General features: G+C 42.6%; 2 protein-coding genes across 5 annotated transcripts in view; one reads left to right on the top strand and one right to left on the bottom strand.

Moving 5' to 3' along the window:
* Positions 1 to 255: 255 nt before the first annotated feature.
* Positions 256 to 9,810, bottom strand: DTX3L (deltex E3 ubiquitin ligase 3L). Of its 3 annotated transcripts, none has more exons than XM_037836872.1 (6): positions 9,524 to 9,810; positions 8,377 to 8,585; positions 5,146 to 6,451; positions 4,616 to 5,049; positions 3,419 to 3,636; positions 256 to 2,540 (listed from the first exon to the last, which is right to left on the bottom strand). In XM_037836872.1, the coding sequence occupies exons 1-6, from the start codon at positions 9,705 to 9,707 to the stop codon at positions 2,471 to 2,473; spliced, it is 2,421 nt and encodes an 806-aa protein (XP_037692800.1). In that variant the 5' UTR covers positions 9,708 to 9,810; the 3' UTR covers positions 256 to 2,470. The 3 variants fall into 3 exon arrangements, with proteins under 3 accessions (XP_037692800.1, XP_037692796.1, XP_037692788.1); XM_037836868.1 differs by having other exon boundaries at positions 4,616 to 5,093; positions 5,190 to 6,451; XM_037836860.1 differs by having other exon boundaries at positions 4,616 to 6,451; positions 9,524 to 9,809.
* PARP9 (poly(ADP-ribose) polymerase family member 9) overlaps positions 9,361 to 15,378 on the top strand; it is a 32,323-nt gene continuing 26,305 nt past the window's right edge. The window contains exons 1-2 of one of the 2 annotated variants that reach the window (XR_005217026.1): positions 9,361 to 9,897; positions 14,442 to 14,517. Coding sequence is in view for 1 of the 2 variants with exons in the window: in XM_037836842.1 (XP_037692770.1) it covers positions 9,706 to 9,897; positions 14,442 to 14,517 (268 nt within the window). In the remaining variant the exon portion in view is untranslated. The remainder of the gene's footprint in view (positions 9,898 to 14,441; positions 14,518 to 15,378) is intronic. The other variant, XM_037836842.1, reaches the window with a different exon arrangement.

Genomic DNA, 15,378 nt, shown 5'->3' with positions numbered 1-15,378 from the left:
TTACTGAAGTGTTAAGGAGGAAAAATATTGAGAAATGTGGTTTTCACAGCTGAAAGTTGTAGTAATGAAGCCTATGGTTGTTAAACTTCTACTGTGAAACTTAGCCAATGAGTACACATTGTGTGTACAAAATCAAAAATGTCCACACATATGGTATACTTTAACATGTTGTAGGAAATGCCCAGAATATCAACCTAAGGAAGAAAAAACAAAACAAAACAACAACAACAAAAATGAATGGGGAAAGAACACAGATTGCTGTTCCTGATATGGATTTAACTTTATTTAACAGATGACGATGATACCACCTTCCAAAGAGCAAAAGCACTCATCCAATGCTCACCAACCACATGTGGCATGATCACTTCCATATGCACACAGATTGCAATCAAGGAACCAAAAACCCAACAGAAACCGAACTCTTGCTTTTCTGGAGCAAATGTAGCTGAAGTAGATAGATACAAAACAGTCAATTGATGAAAAGGGCAAAAGACTTCAATGAATCACCCAAAACTAAACAAATAATCTGACAGAAAAGAAGGATATATTATTCAGTCCAAACTTTCTCAACTCTCTGGACAAAAGAAAAGTTTCTGGGTTTTGACTTCCTTGGAAAAAATGTGCTTTGAGGACTATGCAGGCATCCCTTTTTGAGAGCAGCCCGGAATAATGGATACTCTTCCACTCACTTCATGCAGAAGCAGACCCCCTGGTTTGACTCCCAGTGACTCCATTTACGACGTATGTGACCTTTGTGAAGTTACCTGTTCTCTCCATGCATCAGTTTTGTTTATAAAATGGGGACACTAATAGCAAAATTACACAGACCTTTGGGGCTTCTGTCCTCCATAAAAAGTAACACTCCAGAAATGACAAACTAGCAGAATGTTACTCTCACACAGATTTAAAACTCTTATGAAGGGGGCAAAATAAGAACTCAATAAGTATTAACTATTATTTTCTGATCTAGGAGACCAAAAAAATTCTATCTGTGTCTATGTGTATCTTTAGGAAAAGAACAAGACATCTTGTTCATCATTCTTGGAGGAAGACTGGGACATGGGTAAACAGATAATTTGCTAGTATAACTTTCTTCTGGATTGGAGAATCATTTAAACATAAAGTTTGACATGTCATATATTCCTACAGTATTCTCAACTCTCTGTTTTTTTTTTTTTTTCTCTGTCCAGAATGAGTAATTGGCAGAAATATTTTAAGGGGGAAATGTGACTTGGAGAGACATAGTAAAGGGATAAAAAACTACAGTGGGGACTACAGTTACTGTGGAAATGATAACCTATGGAAACTGAAGTAAGGTTATTTAGCTGTTAAAACTGGAAATGGATACACTCAAAAGTATAGTAATATCCAGAAGAAGAAATATCCAGAAATGAGTCAGCACTACTGTGGCAGGGCAATGGCAGGTTACATGGATTACATGGATCAGGAAGGAACAGGACCAAGTTAGGGCCTGGAAAGGAATGAGATGCCAAGTGTTTCTGAGTAAGAAACTCAGTTTCCAATTAGTGGTGAGGATTCTAGAAACGGCTTCCTTACTCCTGACTATGCCAAAGATCTGAAGAGCATATAAACCTCTGCTGGGTTATAACAACAAAATTTATGCAGCACCAACAGTATACCAGGCAGAGACTGGTAACAACATAGATGTCATTAAAAATAATAGCCTCTAGGGATCAATAATGGGGGGAGGTAAGGAGTTATGGGATGTTTTGGGTTTTCTTTTTTATTTATATTTCTTTTTCTGGAGTAAACAAAAATGTTCTAAAATTGTCCCTAGTGATAAATGCACAACTATGTGATGATGCTGTGAGCCACTAATTGTGTACCTTGGATGGATTCTATGGTATATGAATATATCTCAATAAAATTGCATTAAGAAAAAAATAATAGCCTCGATTCCATTTTGTATAAAGGGCTGCCCAATCTCTACTCCTGGACACTTTTCTGGCCATGGGGGAGAGGAGGGGAATATGGTTCTCTAATTTTCTGTAACTAAGCTTTGCCCCACCCCCCTACCCCCATTCCCCTTTCACACTAGAATTTCACTTGAACAGGTAGGTAAAGATTAAAGAAGAAAAACAAGCAAGCGAACAAAAGACTAAAGGACCACTCCAGAGACGGGTGAAAAGAAGACTGATAGGCAGCTAGTAGTACAACTGAAGAGCATATAAAGTTATTTCAGATCTATAGCCCCTGCCCCGATGGATAACACAAGAATGAGGCATGACACCTCTGCAGCAAAATTACACAGACCTTAGAGGCTTCTGTCCTCCATAAAAAGTAACACTCCAGAAATGACAAACTAGCAGAATCCTACTCTTATACAAACTACTTCTGGAGATCAAAAATTTTAAAAGATATTTCTACATAAGGATTTAGATTGGTTTTAACTCTGCCTCCTCAACTATATATTTGAAAGCTTGGCTCAAGACATCCTTCCAGTATCTTCTTACTCAATTCCTTTAGCTTTCAGCTCTTCTTTGACACGTTTCAGATAATCAGGATCAGGGTAGCCATACCTAAAAGAAGGAAAAATCCCATTAGCACCATCTCAAATACCTAAGAATCTGTATAGTAGATCCTTGGCATCTGAGTATTTAGCATTCAGTGTTGCAAACATTCAGAAACAATCCTGAAGGTGTATGATTTATAATCACTTGTAAGTGTGGAGATATGAATCATTAGTGAGTGGACCTACCTGTCAGCCCAGCATCTGCCTTCTGACAAGTTTTGATTTTTATGCTCAGTTCATGGTAAGCAATGCCTCTCATAAAGTTATAATATACTGTATTTTATGGTGTCTTATGCTACCGTACGATTTTCAAATTTAGGTATTTGCAAAAGTCTCAGGATATATTCCTTTTTGAACACCATGGGTCTGAGGTATTCTGAGTTTCACAAAGAACAACTGGATAGCCTGTAAAACAGCTTCCATCATCATTTGTCTCCTTAAAATGAAGACTTTTTGTAGAGGCCTATTAGCTAAGTGAGTTTAGGTCCTTTATCACCTGATGGGAGAAGGTAGAAGGAAGGGTGATCTAGAAGAAAGCCAAGTAGACAACATTTCTAGGATCTATCCTTCAAATAGACATGAAATCCCAAATTAAATTGATTTAGATACCATTCATTTTCAGTTCTGAAGTCCCCTGCCCTTTGATGCAAACTTTAATACCTTTATGATACTTCATAATTTTGCGGTTGGAGAACAGAAGTGTAATGGGGACCAATATTTCTGCCTTTGAGATTATCATCCCAGATTAGCATCTCTAAATATACTTTACTATACCCAATCCCACTCCTATGAATAAAATCCCCTTTTATCCCAACACCCTCAAATTGGCATACTTCACAATCTTTAAGTTCTCTCCAGCAATGTTACATTTCAAAAGGCTCTCACATTTCTGGTCCCCCGAACATGGATGTTTTGTGGTGGATATCATTCCACGTAACGACATCTGAGGCTCCTGTTACTCGAGACTCCCCCACGGTGAATATCAGTCTTTGATCAAAGGCCCTACGAAGCAGTACCAAAACTTCATTTCCTTCCTTATTATTAGGCAAGTATGCAATTCGCTGTATTCCACAGTATGTCTTTCCTGGGTTTGGGTGCTCTTCCTATATTAAGAAAAGAAAATGTCACATGAAAATATTGATAGTGGGTAGTAGGAAAAATGCTCAATATAATCCTTTATTAAAATCACTTCACTCAGGCAGCTTTGATTCATTTTAAGCCTAAAAGCCCTTGCTAGCATAGCTTGCTATGATCTAATCACAAAAGTTTACTCTGTGTTCCTAGTTACATTAATGAGACTTTACTGGCTTTGCCCGGAGAGATAAGATTACAGTCCAGAGCAGGATGGGACAAAGCCAGAAACAACATATGGACTAATAAATCAACACATTCCTCCCATTGCAGAACAAGATCAAAGACTGAATTGTCAGCAAAAAAAAAGGAGGATCTATAAGACAACAAAATATGCTGACCAAACAAAAATGAAACAGGTGACCATTATTCAATTTTAATGACTCCTGTGACTTTTACTTAGTTTTTTCTTTTTTTTTTTTCTGCTTTCCTACAGACTTTTGCCATTCCTTTGTCTGTTTGGGCTATAAAAGCCCAAATCAGCTTTCTCACTTTGAACTGGTCTTGGAAAGATTTTTCTCCAGTCCCTTGTGGATGTATCCTTAATAAACTCACCTTCTCACCAAAACAGGGACTTGTGTTTTCTGTTTGCTGTGGGATCAGGCAGGCCTAACTACTGAAGACCTTGTTTTTTGACAGTAATAATACACCCCTGTCTAAATTTTACCATAGGTATAGATGTGTTCATTTGCAGACACAGCAGCTTACCCTCCCGGCTGTCTCCACACTAAGACACACTCACTCACCTTTTCACTCCCTTGAGAAATAGGCACAAAACCTACCTAAGTTATAAACAACACTTGTGACCTTTATAACTGTTTCAAGCTCTTTCATGTGGCTCTGGAAATCATCCCATGGGAAATCTATTGTCTAAATAAGCAACAGGACAGTCTCTTGCTCTGGTAATCTTAGCATAGTAGAAAGAAACCCAGGGACCTCAGAGATACTTACTGTTTGTATGCCTCCTCTTATATGATAAAGAATCATAATAGATCCACAGGATTTATAACCTGGAAGTTCTGTTTTTGAGAAAGTGACACTCATGGTTCCTTCTGGCTGATTCCCCTTCTGGACCCCATAACAAGTCTGACATAGAGGACAGACTGGCTTATACGACATGGCTTTGCTGATACAAGGGGTGCAGAACTCATGCTTGCACTTTGGTAGTACTTGCTTGTTAATAATGGTTTCCATACAGATGGCACATGTGTCCTTTACCTTCTTGTCCACTAGACCCCCAGAACTGGCAGAGTCCTTGAATGGAGGTGAAGCCGGTTTTGAATGATTATCGTCAATGTCCATGGGTTGTACCTTCTTGTCTACTCCTGAGGACCCAGAGCTGGCAGAGTCCTTGAATGGAGGTGAAGCCGTTTTTGAATCATTACCATCAATGTCCATGGGTTTTACCTTCTTGTCTACTCCTGAGGACCCAGAGCTGGCAGAGTCCTTGAATGGAGGTGAAGCCGTTTTTGAATCATTACCATCAATGTCCATGGGTTTTACCTTCTTGTCTACTCCTGAGGACCCAGAGCTGGCAGAGTCCTTGTATGGAGGTGAAGCCGTTTTTGAATCATTACCGTCAATGTCCATGGGTGTTTCACGAGCCTCATTCCATTTCTCTCCAGCCAACATTCCCCCTGTCTTTAAGATATACTGCTTTGCTTTTTCAAGGTGATTTGGCAAACCGGTCAGAGTCACTGATTCTTGATTTACTTCAAAGCGTACATATGGATGCCTTTTTCTAAAGTCATCAGTGAACTTAGTCCCACGTAAGTGATTTCTCTCCTTGCCCAAAGGTTTCAGTGATAGAATTTCCCTCAGCAGCTGACATGTGGCAAGCTGATAGGCATCTATGAAACTTGCATAAGCATGCACAGATAGATCTACCTCCTTGTCCCTGGGTTCAAACAGAATGCGGACTGTCTTCATGTTGTAAGTTTTTCCCAAAACACTGTAGCAAGTATCATATTTTTGCTCTATCTCTGATATCTCCTGGAGTAATTCACCTTCTAAAAGGTTATACTGAACTGTGTCAACCTCTATTCCATTCATCATGTGTTTGGGAGCCAATATTTTCACAGGTGCTTTGACAGGACCTTTAGATATTTTGGAGGCAAGAAAATGTTTGGCAGCTGAAATATCACCTTGGGTTCCAAAGAGAATTAATGTGTTTCTTTTCTCCTTTATAAGGAGCTTTTTAAACTGGTGAGTCAGTTCCTGTTTGATTTTATTTGCCTGCTCATTCTCTGCTAAAAGGATACATTCTTGCTTCAGCGATTCCGTGTTCTTCTGAAATTCACTGACAAAATACTCACGAGCTGCTTCTAGGTCACCTGACTGACTTGAGGTGAAGTCTAAATAGACCATAGATGGAGAACTTTCCTGAGTTTCTATGTTTATACCAAATCTTTTCTCTATTGATTCTATTTTATCAGCACAGGCATATTTGAAGTATTCAAAGAAAAGCAAGGGAACTTCGAAGTTGTTGCTTTTTTCTTCTGACCTGGTTTTTGGTTTGGAAGGAAAAACGCCACTGTCCCAGTCCTGCTGCCAGGGTGGCTCCCTCTCTGTTGCTGAAGGGGAAGGTTCACATTTCTGCTCACTTTCCAGGAGCTGCTCACTCAAGAAGTGATGTATTTTTTCAATGTCTCTGAAGTCACCACACACCTTCTCAACTCCATCATGACCCTCCATTTTTTTGACATTGGGACACAGAGTGGTTATGCTTTTCCTCTGTTCTTTGGAAAGGAGGTTACAGTTCAGGTCAGCTGTTACTGTAAGAAAGATCTGCAATTTTAAAAGGAACAAATCACATCTCTCAGACATCCAGACCTATGGTCTCCTCTTCAAGAGAATGCCTAGAGATTAGGGAAATGACCACTAAGCCTTCCCTTAGGATGGGGCAACTTCTTTAGAGGGTGTAGCATGGTACGGCCCAGAGGTTGTCAGCCCTGTCTGCACATAACAATCACATGGGAGTTTAAAAAAACACACCAAGTTCTCGGCCTCATCCCCAGAGATTCGGAGTAAATGGTTTGCAGTGGAGCCTGGGAGTAAGCATTTTTAAAAAAGCTCTCTGGACATGAAGTCTGGGTTCGAGGACTTCGACTACCTGTTTGACCTTGGGGAGCAGGAGTGGAGAAAAGGCACTTCTGCTCTCTGGGTAAGTTGCTGAGTTTCTCACGAAAGAGTCTGTGAGCCTGAAGGGAGCGCTCCCGTAGATCTGAGAGGGATATTGCTTACCTACTATTGTTTTTCTCTTGTTCACCCCTCCCCACCTTTTTTTTTTTTTTTTTTTTTTTTAGACTAAATACCTGTCTGCATGCAATGTCCCTGGGCCCTATATACCTTGGCCATTGTGAGTTGAAATATATGAGAGTTACCAGATTAGGATAAAAAGAACAGAGGCAAATTGAATGTAAAATAAAAGCAAAATTAAAAATTTTTTTTCTACTTCAAGGTCTCTGCACAGCTATTTCCTCTCCATGTGCTGCCCTTCCCTTAGATCTTCCTTCAGAATGTTTCCTGAATCCAGCCACTTCTCACACCTCCAGCTGGACCACCCAGGTCCAAGGCCACTATCATCTTTCACCTGGCTCACTGCAACCGCGGCTAACTGGACTCCATGCTCTACTCTAGCCCCTTCCTACATTCTGTTCCCCACAGAGCAGCCAGAATGATCTTTAAGAAATGTAGATCAGATCACCGGACTCCTCTGGCTCAAAAATATCTGATGATTCCCCTCACATTAAAGATAAAATCCAAACTCCTCACCATGACCTTCATCCCCATAAGGCCTGGATCCTGGGCACCACTCCAAGCTCCTCTCCTATCACTCTCTTGCTTAATCACTGCCCTCCAGCCACACTGGCCTCCTTGAACCTCCTGGAGCTCAGGATGTAAGCTCCTGTCACTGGGCCTTTGCACGTATGCGTCCCTCCTTCTAGAATATTCTTCTGCCAGAAAGCCACTTAATCTAGTTCCCTCACTTCATTCACATCTCTACTTAGATGTCACCGCATTTGAGAGGCTCTTCCTGACATCCTATTTAAAATACTGGCTCGGTTGCTCTCTGTCTCTAATTCTGCTTTATTTTTCTTCCTAGCACTTACCACTTTCAGACATATTATTATATATCTATTTGTTTAGTATTATTGTCTGTTTCCTTCAGTAGAATGTTAAGATCCATGAGGGCAGGGCCTGCCATGTTCTTGGCTTCTAACCCCTGCTCCTGTAACAGTGCCTGGCCTACAGTAGGGATTTGATATCTATTTGTTTACTGAATCTGTCCACAGCTGGCTCCTTTTCATTTTTCAAGTCTTGGTCCAAGTGTCACCTCCTCAGAGAAGTTGTCTCTGACTTCTGGTCAGAAGTAGAACCATGTCATCCTCTCTTTCCTTACCCTGGCTCTGTCAGTCTTGAAGGCAAAACCTTGTTTACTTTCTTCTTAGCAAATATTACTCTCTAAAATTGTTTTATTTATGAATTTTGCTTACCTGCTTATTGTCTTTCCGTGCAATTCCCTAACCCCAATGCAAGCTGCATAAGAGCAGACACCTTGTCGTCGGGTTCACTTCTGTGCCCTCATGTCTAAAACAGTGCCTGGCTCATATCAGACTTTTGGCACATGATTGTCAGGCGAATAATGAATAGGTGTGATGACTGGAGAGGACGCTGCAGGAACATACCCAGCCCTTTCTTTCAGCACTCACCTTCTGGACACAATCCACAGCATTAGCAATGTGTCCTTCGGCTGGATGCTTCTCACCAGAAAGCGCCCCTGCCTGTGACTGTGTCAGTGAAGACATTCTGGGTCTCACATTCTTCTCTGTTGGATTTTCAGTGGGTTCCAGGAAAATGGTCACAGGTTTCTTTTCAACCAAAATTTGGTGCTCTCCTTTTCTCAACACTCTCTCCTTAGCTTTAGTAGAGACATTAAACACAGAAACACACACACGTGCACACACACATGAGAGAGGGAGGGAGGAATGGGGGAGATTTCAGATAATCCTTTTAGTCATTCATGTATCCTGCCCTAAATCCTCCCACCCACGCCCCACCCAGTAAGGAATGAGCAGGATGGTGATTGGGAAAGTAGGGGAACTATTGAGAACTCTAAAGTGGACAACTTAAATTTTACTGTAGAAATGAAAGCTTAATGATAATGGGACATCATCCAGTCATTAAAATCATGTTTCTGAAACTGGGCCTCCAGTCTCCCAATTCAATGATATGGAAAACTCCTCATTATAGGAAGTTAAGGGAAGAAAGCAGGAGTCAAAAGTGTAGATCCAGAATTTTGTTAATATACATATGTGTTTGCAGATATCCATAGGAAAAGCCTGGAAGGAAATATCCCAAAATGTTCACATTGCTTATCTCCAGGTGGTGACATTAAAAGGTGAATAATCTCCTTCTTTCTTCTTTTCTCTCTTTTGTTTAGGGAACATATTTTACCCACGTAATCCTCAAAGCAATAAAAGTGGAATGCCTAAATGACAAGGACAGCAGCTGACAGGCATCTGAGGGAGGAAAGAAACTTCCTATGAGGGTAGAAAATTAAGATTCAGCATGAGAATACTGGAAACCATCAACTGTAAGGCGTGATCAAACCAAATGATGGACTGGGCACATGTGGGTTACCATCCTCCGCTATTAGGCTGAGTCTCTTGGTAGCAGGAGCCAGGCAGAGCAGGAAGCCCAGTTCCCGTCCCCTACTAGACAGAGCCATATTGCCTCCCGCCCTTTCTCCTGGGTTTTCGTGAACTATCTTTGCCTGGAAAGCCACAGGGCTGGGCTTCGCAAGTCGGCTTCTGCACCCCCAGCCCGGGGCCCGCGCCCCTGCTGCCCGCAGCTCACCTGCCCTTTCTCTGAACTCCACCCGGAAGATGCCCTGAGCGCCTTCCCCGCGAGGGCGGACGGTGCACTCTCCGCCGCCCGAGTTTCGGCTCTGGAAGTAGCTTTCCAGCTTCCTGTGCAGCCGGGGACCCGGCTCGGACACCCGCACGAGGAGCGGGGACGGCGGGCTGGGGGCCGAGGCCATGGCTCTCCGTGTCTGGCCGGCGGCGAGGCTTCGGGACGCAGCTGGGGCCTACACTGGGGCAAAGGCGCGTCCCGCCCTGCGGACCGCGGCAGCTAACTTTCAGTTTCGCTTCCCGGGAGATCCCTCCCTTTTCTCGGCAGAGCAGCCTCGCCCCCCTATTTTTGCCATCGCCGCTGTGGCTGTCGGTGGGGTGAGTAGGTCCAGTCCCCGGAGCCGTGGGCGCTGGAAAGTGACGGTTTCTCCAGGCCCTCGCGACCCCTCTCGGGCAGGCTCGGGCGGAGGGCGCGGGGCGCGGGACGCTGGCGGGAACCGGGGACCCGGGGCCAGATCGCCCCCTGCGAGAACGTCAACCGTTCAGATCCTTAAGTCAAGGGAAATAAGTTTCTCCGGTATTTGCGATTCCTTTTAACTCTTATTGTTGTTGTTACTATTATTTGCGGCTAAAATGTCTTTTCACCTTATGAATTCAGGTAAAAAAAAAAAAAACTTAGACGAAATTTTTTAATATTTGAATTTTTTCAATTGCTTTGTGACCTTTAGCAGTTACCTCCCTCGAACGCTCTCCTTTAGACAGGCTATGGCGGTTTTGCTGCCCTCATTCCTTGATTTGGCCAATAGTACGGAACTGCTTGCTGGGGTGCGTACAAGGGAATAAAGATGAGAGAGGAGGCCCTGGCCTCCGGGGTTGGTAAAGCGGGGCAGACTTGAGCATAAAGAACTAAAATCCTTTGAAGGCTTCCAAGAGGAAGTTCCAAGGCCAATCTTAGTAAGGGTATTGGCAGTGGGGCATGAAGGGTGAGGGGTGTGGAGAGGGCAGGGGGCATCCGCGGCACAGAGTGAACCCTGAGACCTGGGAGGGCAACCAGATGGGGAGAGGAAGACCAGTGCTAGGCAGCAGAAATATGATGCCAGCCACATATGCAATTAAAAAATTGTGAGTAGCCATATTTTAAAAAGTATCGAGATAGGTGAAATTAATTTTTATGGTGTGTTACATAACTCAATATTTCCAATTTAATCATTTCAACATGTAATCATTACTGAGATAATTTATATTCTTTTAGCATTCTAAGTCTTTGCAATCCAGTGTGCGTCTTACACTTACATCACATCTCAGTTTGGGCTACCCTCATTTCAAGTGCTCAATAGCCACATGTGGCTGTTGGCTCACACTGTACAGTGAAGATCTAGATGGTGAAAGGTCTTGAAGATCAGTGGGGAGAAATTGAAGTGTTGTAAGCAGGGGAAGCAGGAGAGTGACATGCCAGATTTGTGTTCTAGAAAGATAGTGCTGGCAGTGATGTGGAGGACACATTTCCAAGCAGGGATGAATGGAGGTAGAGATGCCAGAGATAAAGTTTTGCACATGGCTGGTAAGACTAGAAATTAGTCAGGCTCCATGGAGAGCAAGTTGGCAGTATTATCAGAATTACACTTGCATATACATTATGATTCTGCAGTTCCACTTCCAGGAATTTGTCCCATTGACGTATCAGCATCTGTGTGAAGTAACCTACGTGCACAGTTGTTCTTTGCAGCCTTGTTCATGGTAGCCGAAGATTTGAAACTCTGTAAATGTCTATAAATAGGAGGGTAGTAAATAATTTAGGGGCTAGTAAATAATTTAGTGTATCCATACAGTGGAAAACAATGAGTAGTAGGACCAGTGAAGAAGCTCTCTGTGTGCTGATATAGAAAGATCTCTAGGATACATTAAGTGGAAAAGGCAAGATGTAGAAGACTGTGTATAAGATGCTACCTTTTGTGTAAAAATGCCTCTAGAAGGTTACAGGGAACAACTAACAAAATCGGTTGCATCTGGGAGGGCAATTAAATAAGGGGTTGGGAGTGGGGTAGGAGGGAGGCCTTAACACTGTAAATTTGAACCATGTCAGTGTAATATCTATTCAAACAATAAAATGCAAAGTCAGATGCATTTAAATCTTCAATAAGAATGGACTGCTTTAGCTCAGGCAAGCTGGTGCTGAGGCCCCGCGGTAAGGCAGTACCAGTGGGCAAAGAGGGTAGAGACATTTTTAGGTGGTCAGGACCCAGTTACTCTGCATATGGGACAAAAGAGAAGATTCAAGGACAATTCCTAGGTTTATGACGTGAGTGGGTAAATGGTATATCATTTCCTGATCTGAGGAATCCAAGAGATAGAACATGGATTTTTTGTGGGGGTGGGGGGAGAGGGAGGGCTCAGGTGGGACAAAGGGATAATGGGTTCAGTTTTGCAGAGGCTGATTTGAGGGGTCTGTAGAACATCCAGTTGGAGTTCAACTGTGAGGCTTGTGAGAGCCATAGCCTAGAGATACAAATATGGGAGTTGTATTTGCAGTTGGTAAGTTGAAGCATGGGAGTGGCTGAGATCACCCCTGGAGAGTATGTAGAATGAGATAAGAAGTGCCTCTCAGCCAGAATCCTGGGGCAGATCACTAAGAGGCGGATAATGGAAGTGTAACCAGGGACAAGACCTGTAAGACCCAAAGTGAGAGGTACCAGAAGCAAGGGAGATGGCAAGCAGAGGCCAAGAAAGCAGATTTCAAGAGTCAAAGAACAAAATGCTATAGAGAGGCGTCAAGTAGAGATCAGGATTGAAGATAATCTTGGGGATTTATCACATGCAGTTTCAAAGGAGCGCTGGGGAGCCAGCCAATAGTGGGCTGAGTGGGCAGGTGGACAGGGGAGAGTCACCTCCTCTTTCCAGAAGTTTGGCTGAACATGAAGAGGAAGAAACACAGTAGTACCAGTGATGGAGAGTTGGGAAGGATTTTGTAGTGATTTTTGTTTTAAAAATGGAAGTGATTGTCAGGGTGTGGGCGAGTGGGGATATGCTTCTTGTTTCTAATTTCTTTGGGGTTAAATGAATGCCACCACCACTGCCCAGTCTATCCCTCAGCCTTTAAGGCCTGGCCTAAAGACAGAAACAAGTGCCGCAATAGCTAAAGCAAAAGTCCACCAGCAGTCCACAGCCAAAGCAGACATCCTCGTTCTTCCTTCCTCTGGAGGCACAAATCCATCTTGCCCTTGCATTTTAGGATCCTGCTGCTGTTCCTCAATGTAGAATAATAATACTCTAATCCTGCAGACAGTTTTACAAAAGCTTTCTATTGAAAAGACCTTAGAAATAATTTTCAGAGTCCAGATAGCAATAAGTGAGCAACTGTGTCTTTAAGCATTTTCATCCTCATTCTTCTAAAAATTCAGTCTTTAACTCCTACCTATTACATGGGAAAATCACTAAAATGTAAGTTTTCTCAGAGTTTCTGATTTTTCTCCAGATACTCTCCTTTCTAATTATATCAAGGGTCTTTATTACAAACTCAGTAATATACCTCCTCATAGGCACATGCTCAGTTTCCTCTTTCTTCACTCTTTAGTGGTTTTACTCACTCATGAAGCTGGTTTCCTCACTGCTATGTTCAGCCTCACCACTTTATAACATCCTCCTCTCCTAAATATGTAAAAATCTGCTCCATCCTTCAAGGCCTGGCTCTAATCTCACCTTCTCCATAAAGCTTTCCATGCTTCAGCCCCTACATCTTTTTCCCTTCTCTGAACTGCTGTAAAAGTTTCAGATGGAAGGAACCCCTTATGTAAAGAATAGAAGGTTAATAGTAAAACAACAAACAGTAAAACAACGTGTCCGTCCTCACCAATGAAACTGAAAACTGCTCAAGATCAAAAATCATGTTCAGTCCTCCTAAGATGCTGGTCAATGCTGATTGCATCCTTTCGATTCATTCCTAGAAGTAGGTCACTGTATCTGGGAACAGCAGTCTACGCTCGGAAACGTAAAAGAAGAATATAAACATTTAAAGACCCTAGGAACCTGGAGGATGGACTCTCCCATGGTAAAAAGCATAAATGTATATAAATTATGAACCTTGATCAGCACATGAATAGTTCCTCCTGTTAATAGTTCTTCCTATTAATAGCAAGAAATCTGTCTAGGGTCTTCAGTTATACCTGCATTCTTGTTTAATTTTAATAGCCCACTAAAGTTTTCTCCCTGTTATTTTGGTTTTTGTTTTTGTTTTTTTTTTTTTTTTGAACCATGTGGGAAATGATAAATCAAGAATAGGCTAATCTAATCAACAGTCAGTGTGAGGATGGAATAATTTTGATTCTCTTCACTCATTCAGCAGTTCTGCTTTTGCAGGATGGGGAAGGAGGAGGTTGGGGAATAATAAAAACAAGAGAACAGAGAAGAGGCACCTCATTTGTTTTCTCTGAAAATTCCACATTAAGGCTGTGCCATGAAATAGGCCATCAAAAGTGGGTCCTAATTGGTGAATGGGGAAGGGTAGCTGACAAGGTTTATGTCTCCATGTCCTCTGTCTTCAGAAACCCCACAAGCCTTTGGAGATTTAAGACCAGTCTGAGAATTTGGGGTCATTTTGGTCTGTGATCTTTGGGTCTTGTCAGCCCTTCATCTCAACCAAATCAGAAGTGCATTGACCTCTAGGGAAGTGGAGTAGGGTCACTGTTTGCTGGAACATTTAATATTTCAAATGTTTCAGGCACACGTGAAAAATCACCTCCCTCTCAGCCCAGTACTTCTGGCTGGGTTTCTTTTGCTTTGTCTTTATTAGGTTATTTTTGTTACAGGTAATCTGCAGTCACTCCATTTCAATTTCTTTGAAACCATTCTCATTTTTCACAGGTTTCTGGAGGAGCACCTCACAATGAAAAATCAGGTAGGATAACTTTGTCTCACTCTTGTTTCAGAAAATCTTTGCTCAGATCTTTCCCCAGTGGATAAAGGGGAATACAAAAGAAGAATCCCTCCCTGACAAGTGCTCAGGTATGTGATTGCAGGAGCTTGTAGAGACCCTAGCAAGTGCTTTAGATTGGAGACTGCCTTAGAGGCAGTGTGGCACCACCAGCCATGTTCTCTTAGGCCCCTGCTGACCCTTCCCTTTGCTCACAGAGGAACCACAGCTCTACAGCTGAAATTGTCTAGTAATGGTGACCCACTGAGTGTCCCTATTCTCAACACAGGCTGTAAGAGCCACATGGAAACTGCCTAATCCTAGGGGTGGCCCACTTGAGATTTTTAGTCAATGTTCAGGTCAGTAGTGTCTGACTACTAGCTTATTGCTTCTAGTGGGTAAATGAGGCCACCAGAGCTCTTTCTAGGTGGCTCAGATTAGTAATGGTAGTTGAAGAAAAATTTAATTTGTTACCACATTTCATCTATTTTAAGGCGTGCTTTTTTCACATGTTAACATCTCTGAAATAAGACTACCCTCTATCAGTCAATGGTGTGTCTTGGTTTAATTGGCATTATTTTCCTTTCTCAGTGGCCTATAGTAATGATATGTTGGACTCCGTGAAATACAGTATCACAGGTTGGGTTTTCTCGGAAGCAGAAGTTGGGATGGAGTTAGGAATGCAAAATGTTTACTGTGAAAGGAAAAGGGAGGAAGCCAGATTGGGCAGGAGGAGCTATCAGGCCACAGTGAAAAGCTGCCAAAGCCTCTGCCAGTCCGAGATTGCCCGTTCGAGGAGTCCATGTTGGGCATCAGTGGCCTTGTCCAGTCATTGACAGGGCCACCCTGAGAATAGTGTGACCCTGGCTTGAAAGCTGAAGCAGACCCTGAAGGGGTGAACAGCTGGAGGTTGTCAGCTAATCATGTTTCCCCCTTTTCTTAACCAATCTGAA

Source organism: Choloepus didactylus, chromosome 1 (assembly GCF_015220235.1).
Source record: "Choloepus didactylus isolate mChoDid1 chromosome 1, mChoDid1.pri, whole genome shotgun sequence".
Lineage (NCBI taxonomy): Eukaryota > Metazoa > Chordata > Mammalia > Pilosa > Megalonychidae > Choloepus > Choloepus didactylus.
Note: the sequence above shows the minus strand (reverse complement) of the source record. Positions and strands in the feature narration are given on the sequence as shown.

Bases quoted from the DNA above. Each gene is read 5' to 3' on its own strand.
- DTX3L (XM_037836860.1), bottom strand. From the start codon at position 9,707: ATGGCCTCGGCCCCCAGCCCGCCGTCCCCGCTCCTCGTGCGGGTGTCC. The intron at 8,586-9,523 runs GTGAGCTGCGGG...TCTCTACTAAAG, and splicing joins GGAGTTCAGAGAAAGGGCAG to CTAAGGAGAGAGTGTTGAGA. The intron at 6,452-8,376 runs GTGAGTGCTGAA...TTAAAATTGCAG, and splicing joins CTGTGGATTGTGTCCAGAAG to ATCTTTCTTACAGTAACAGC.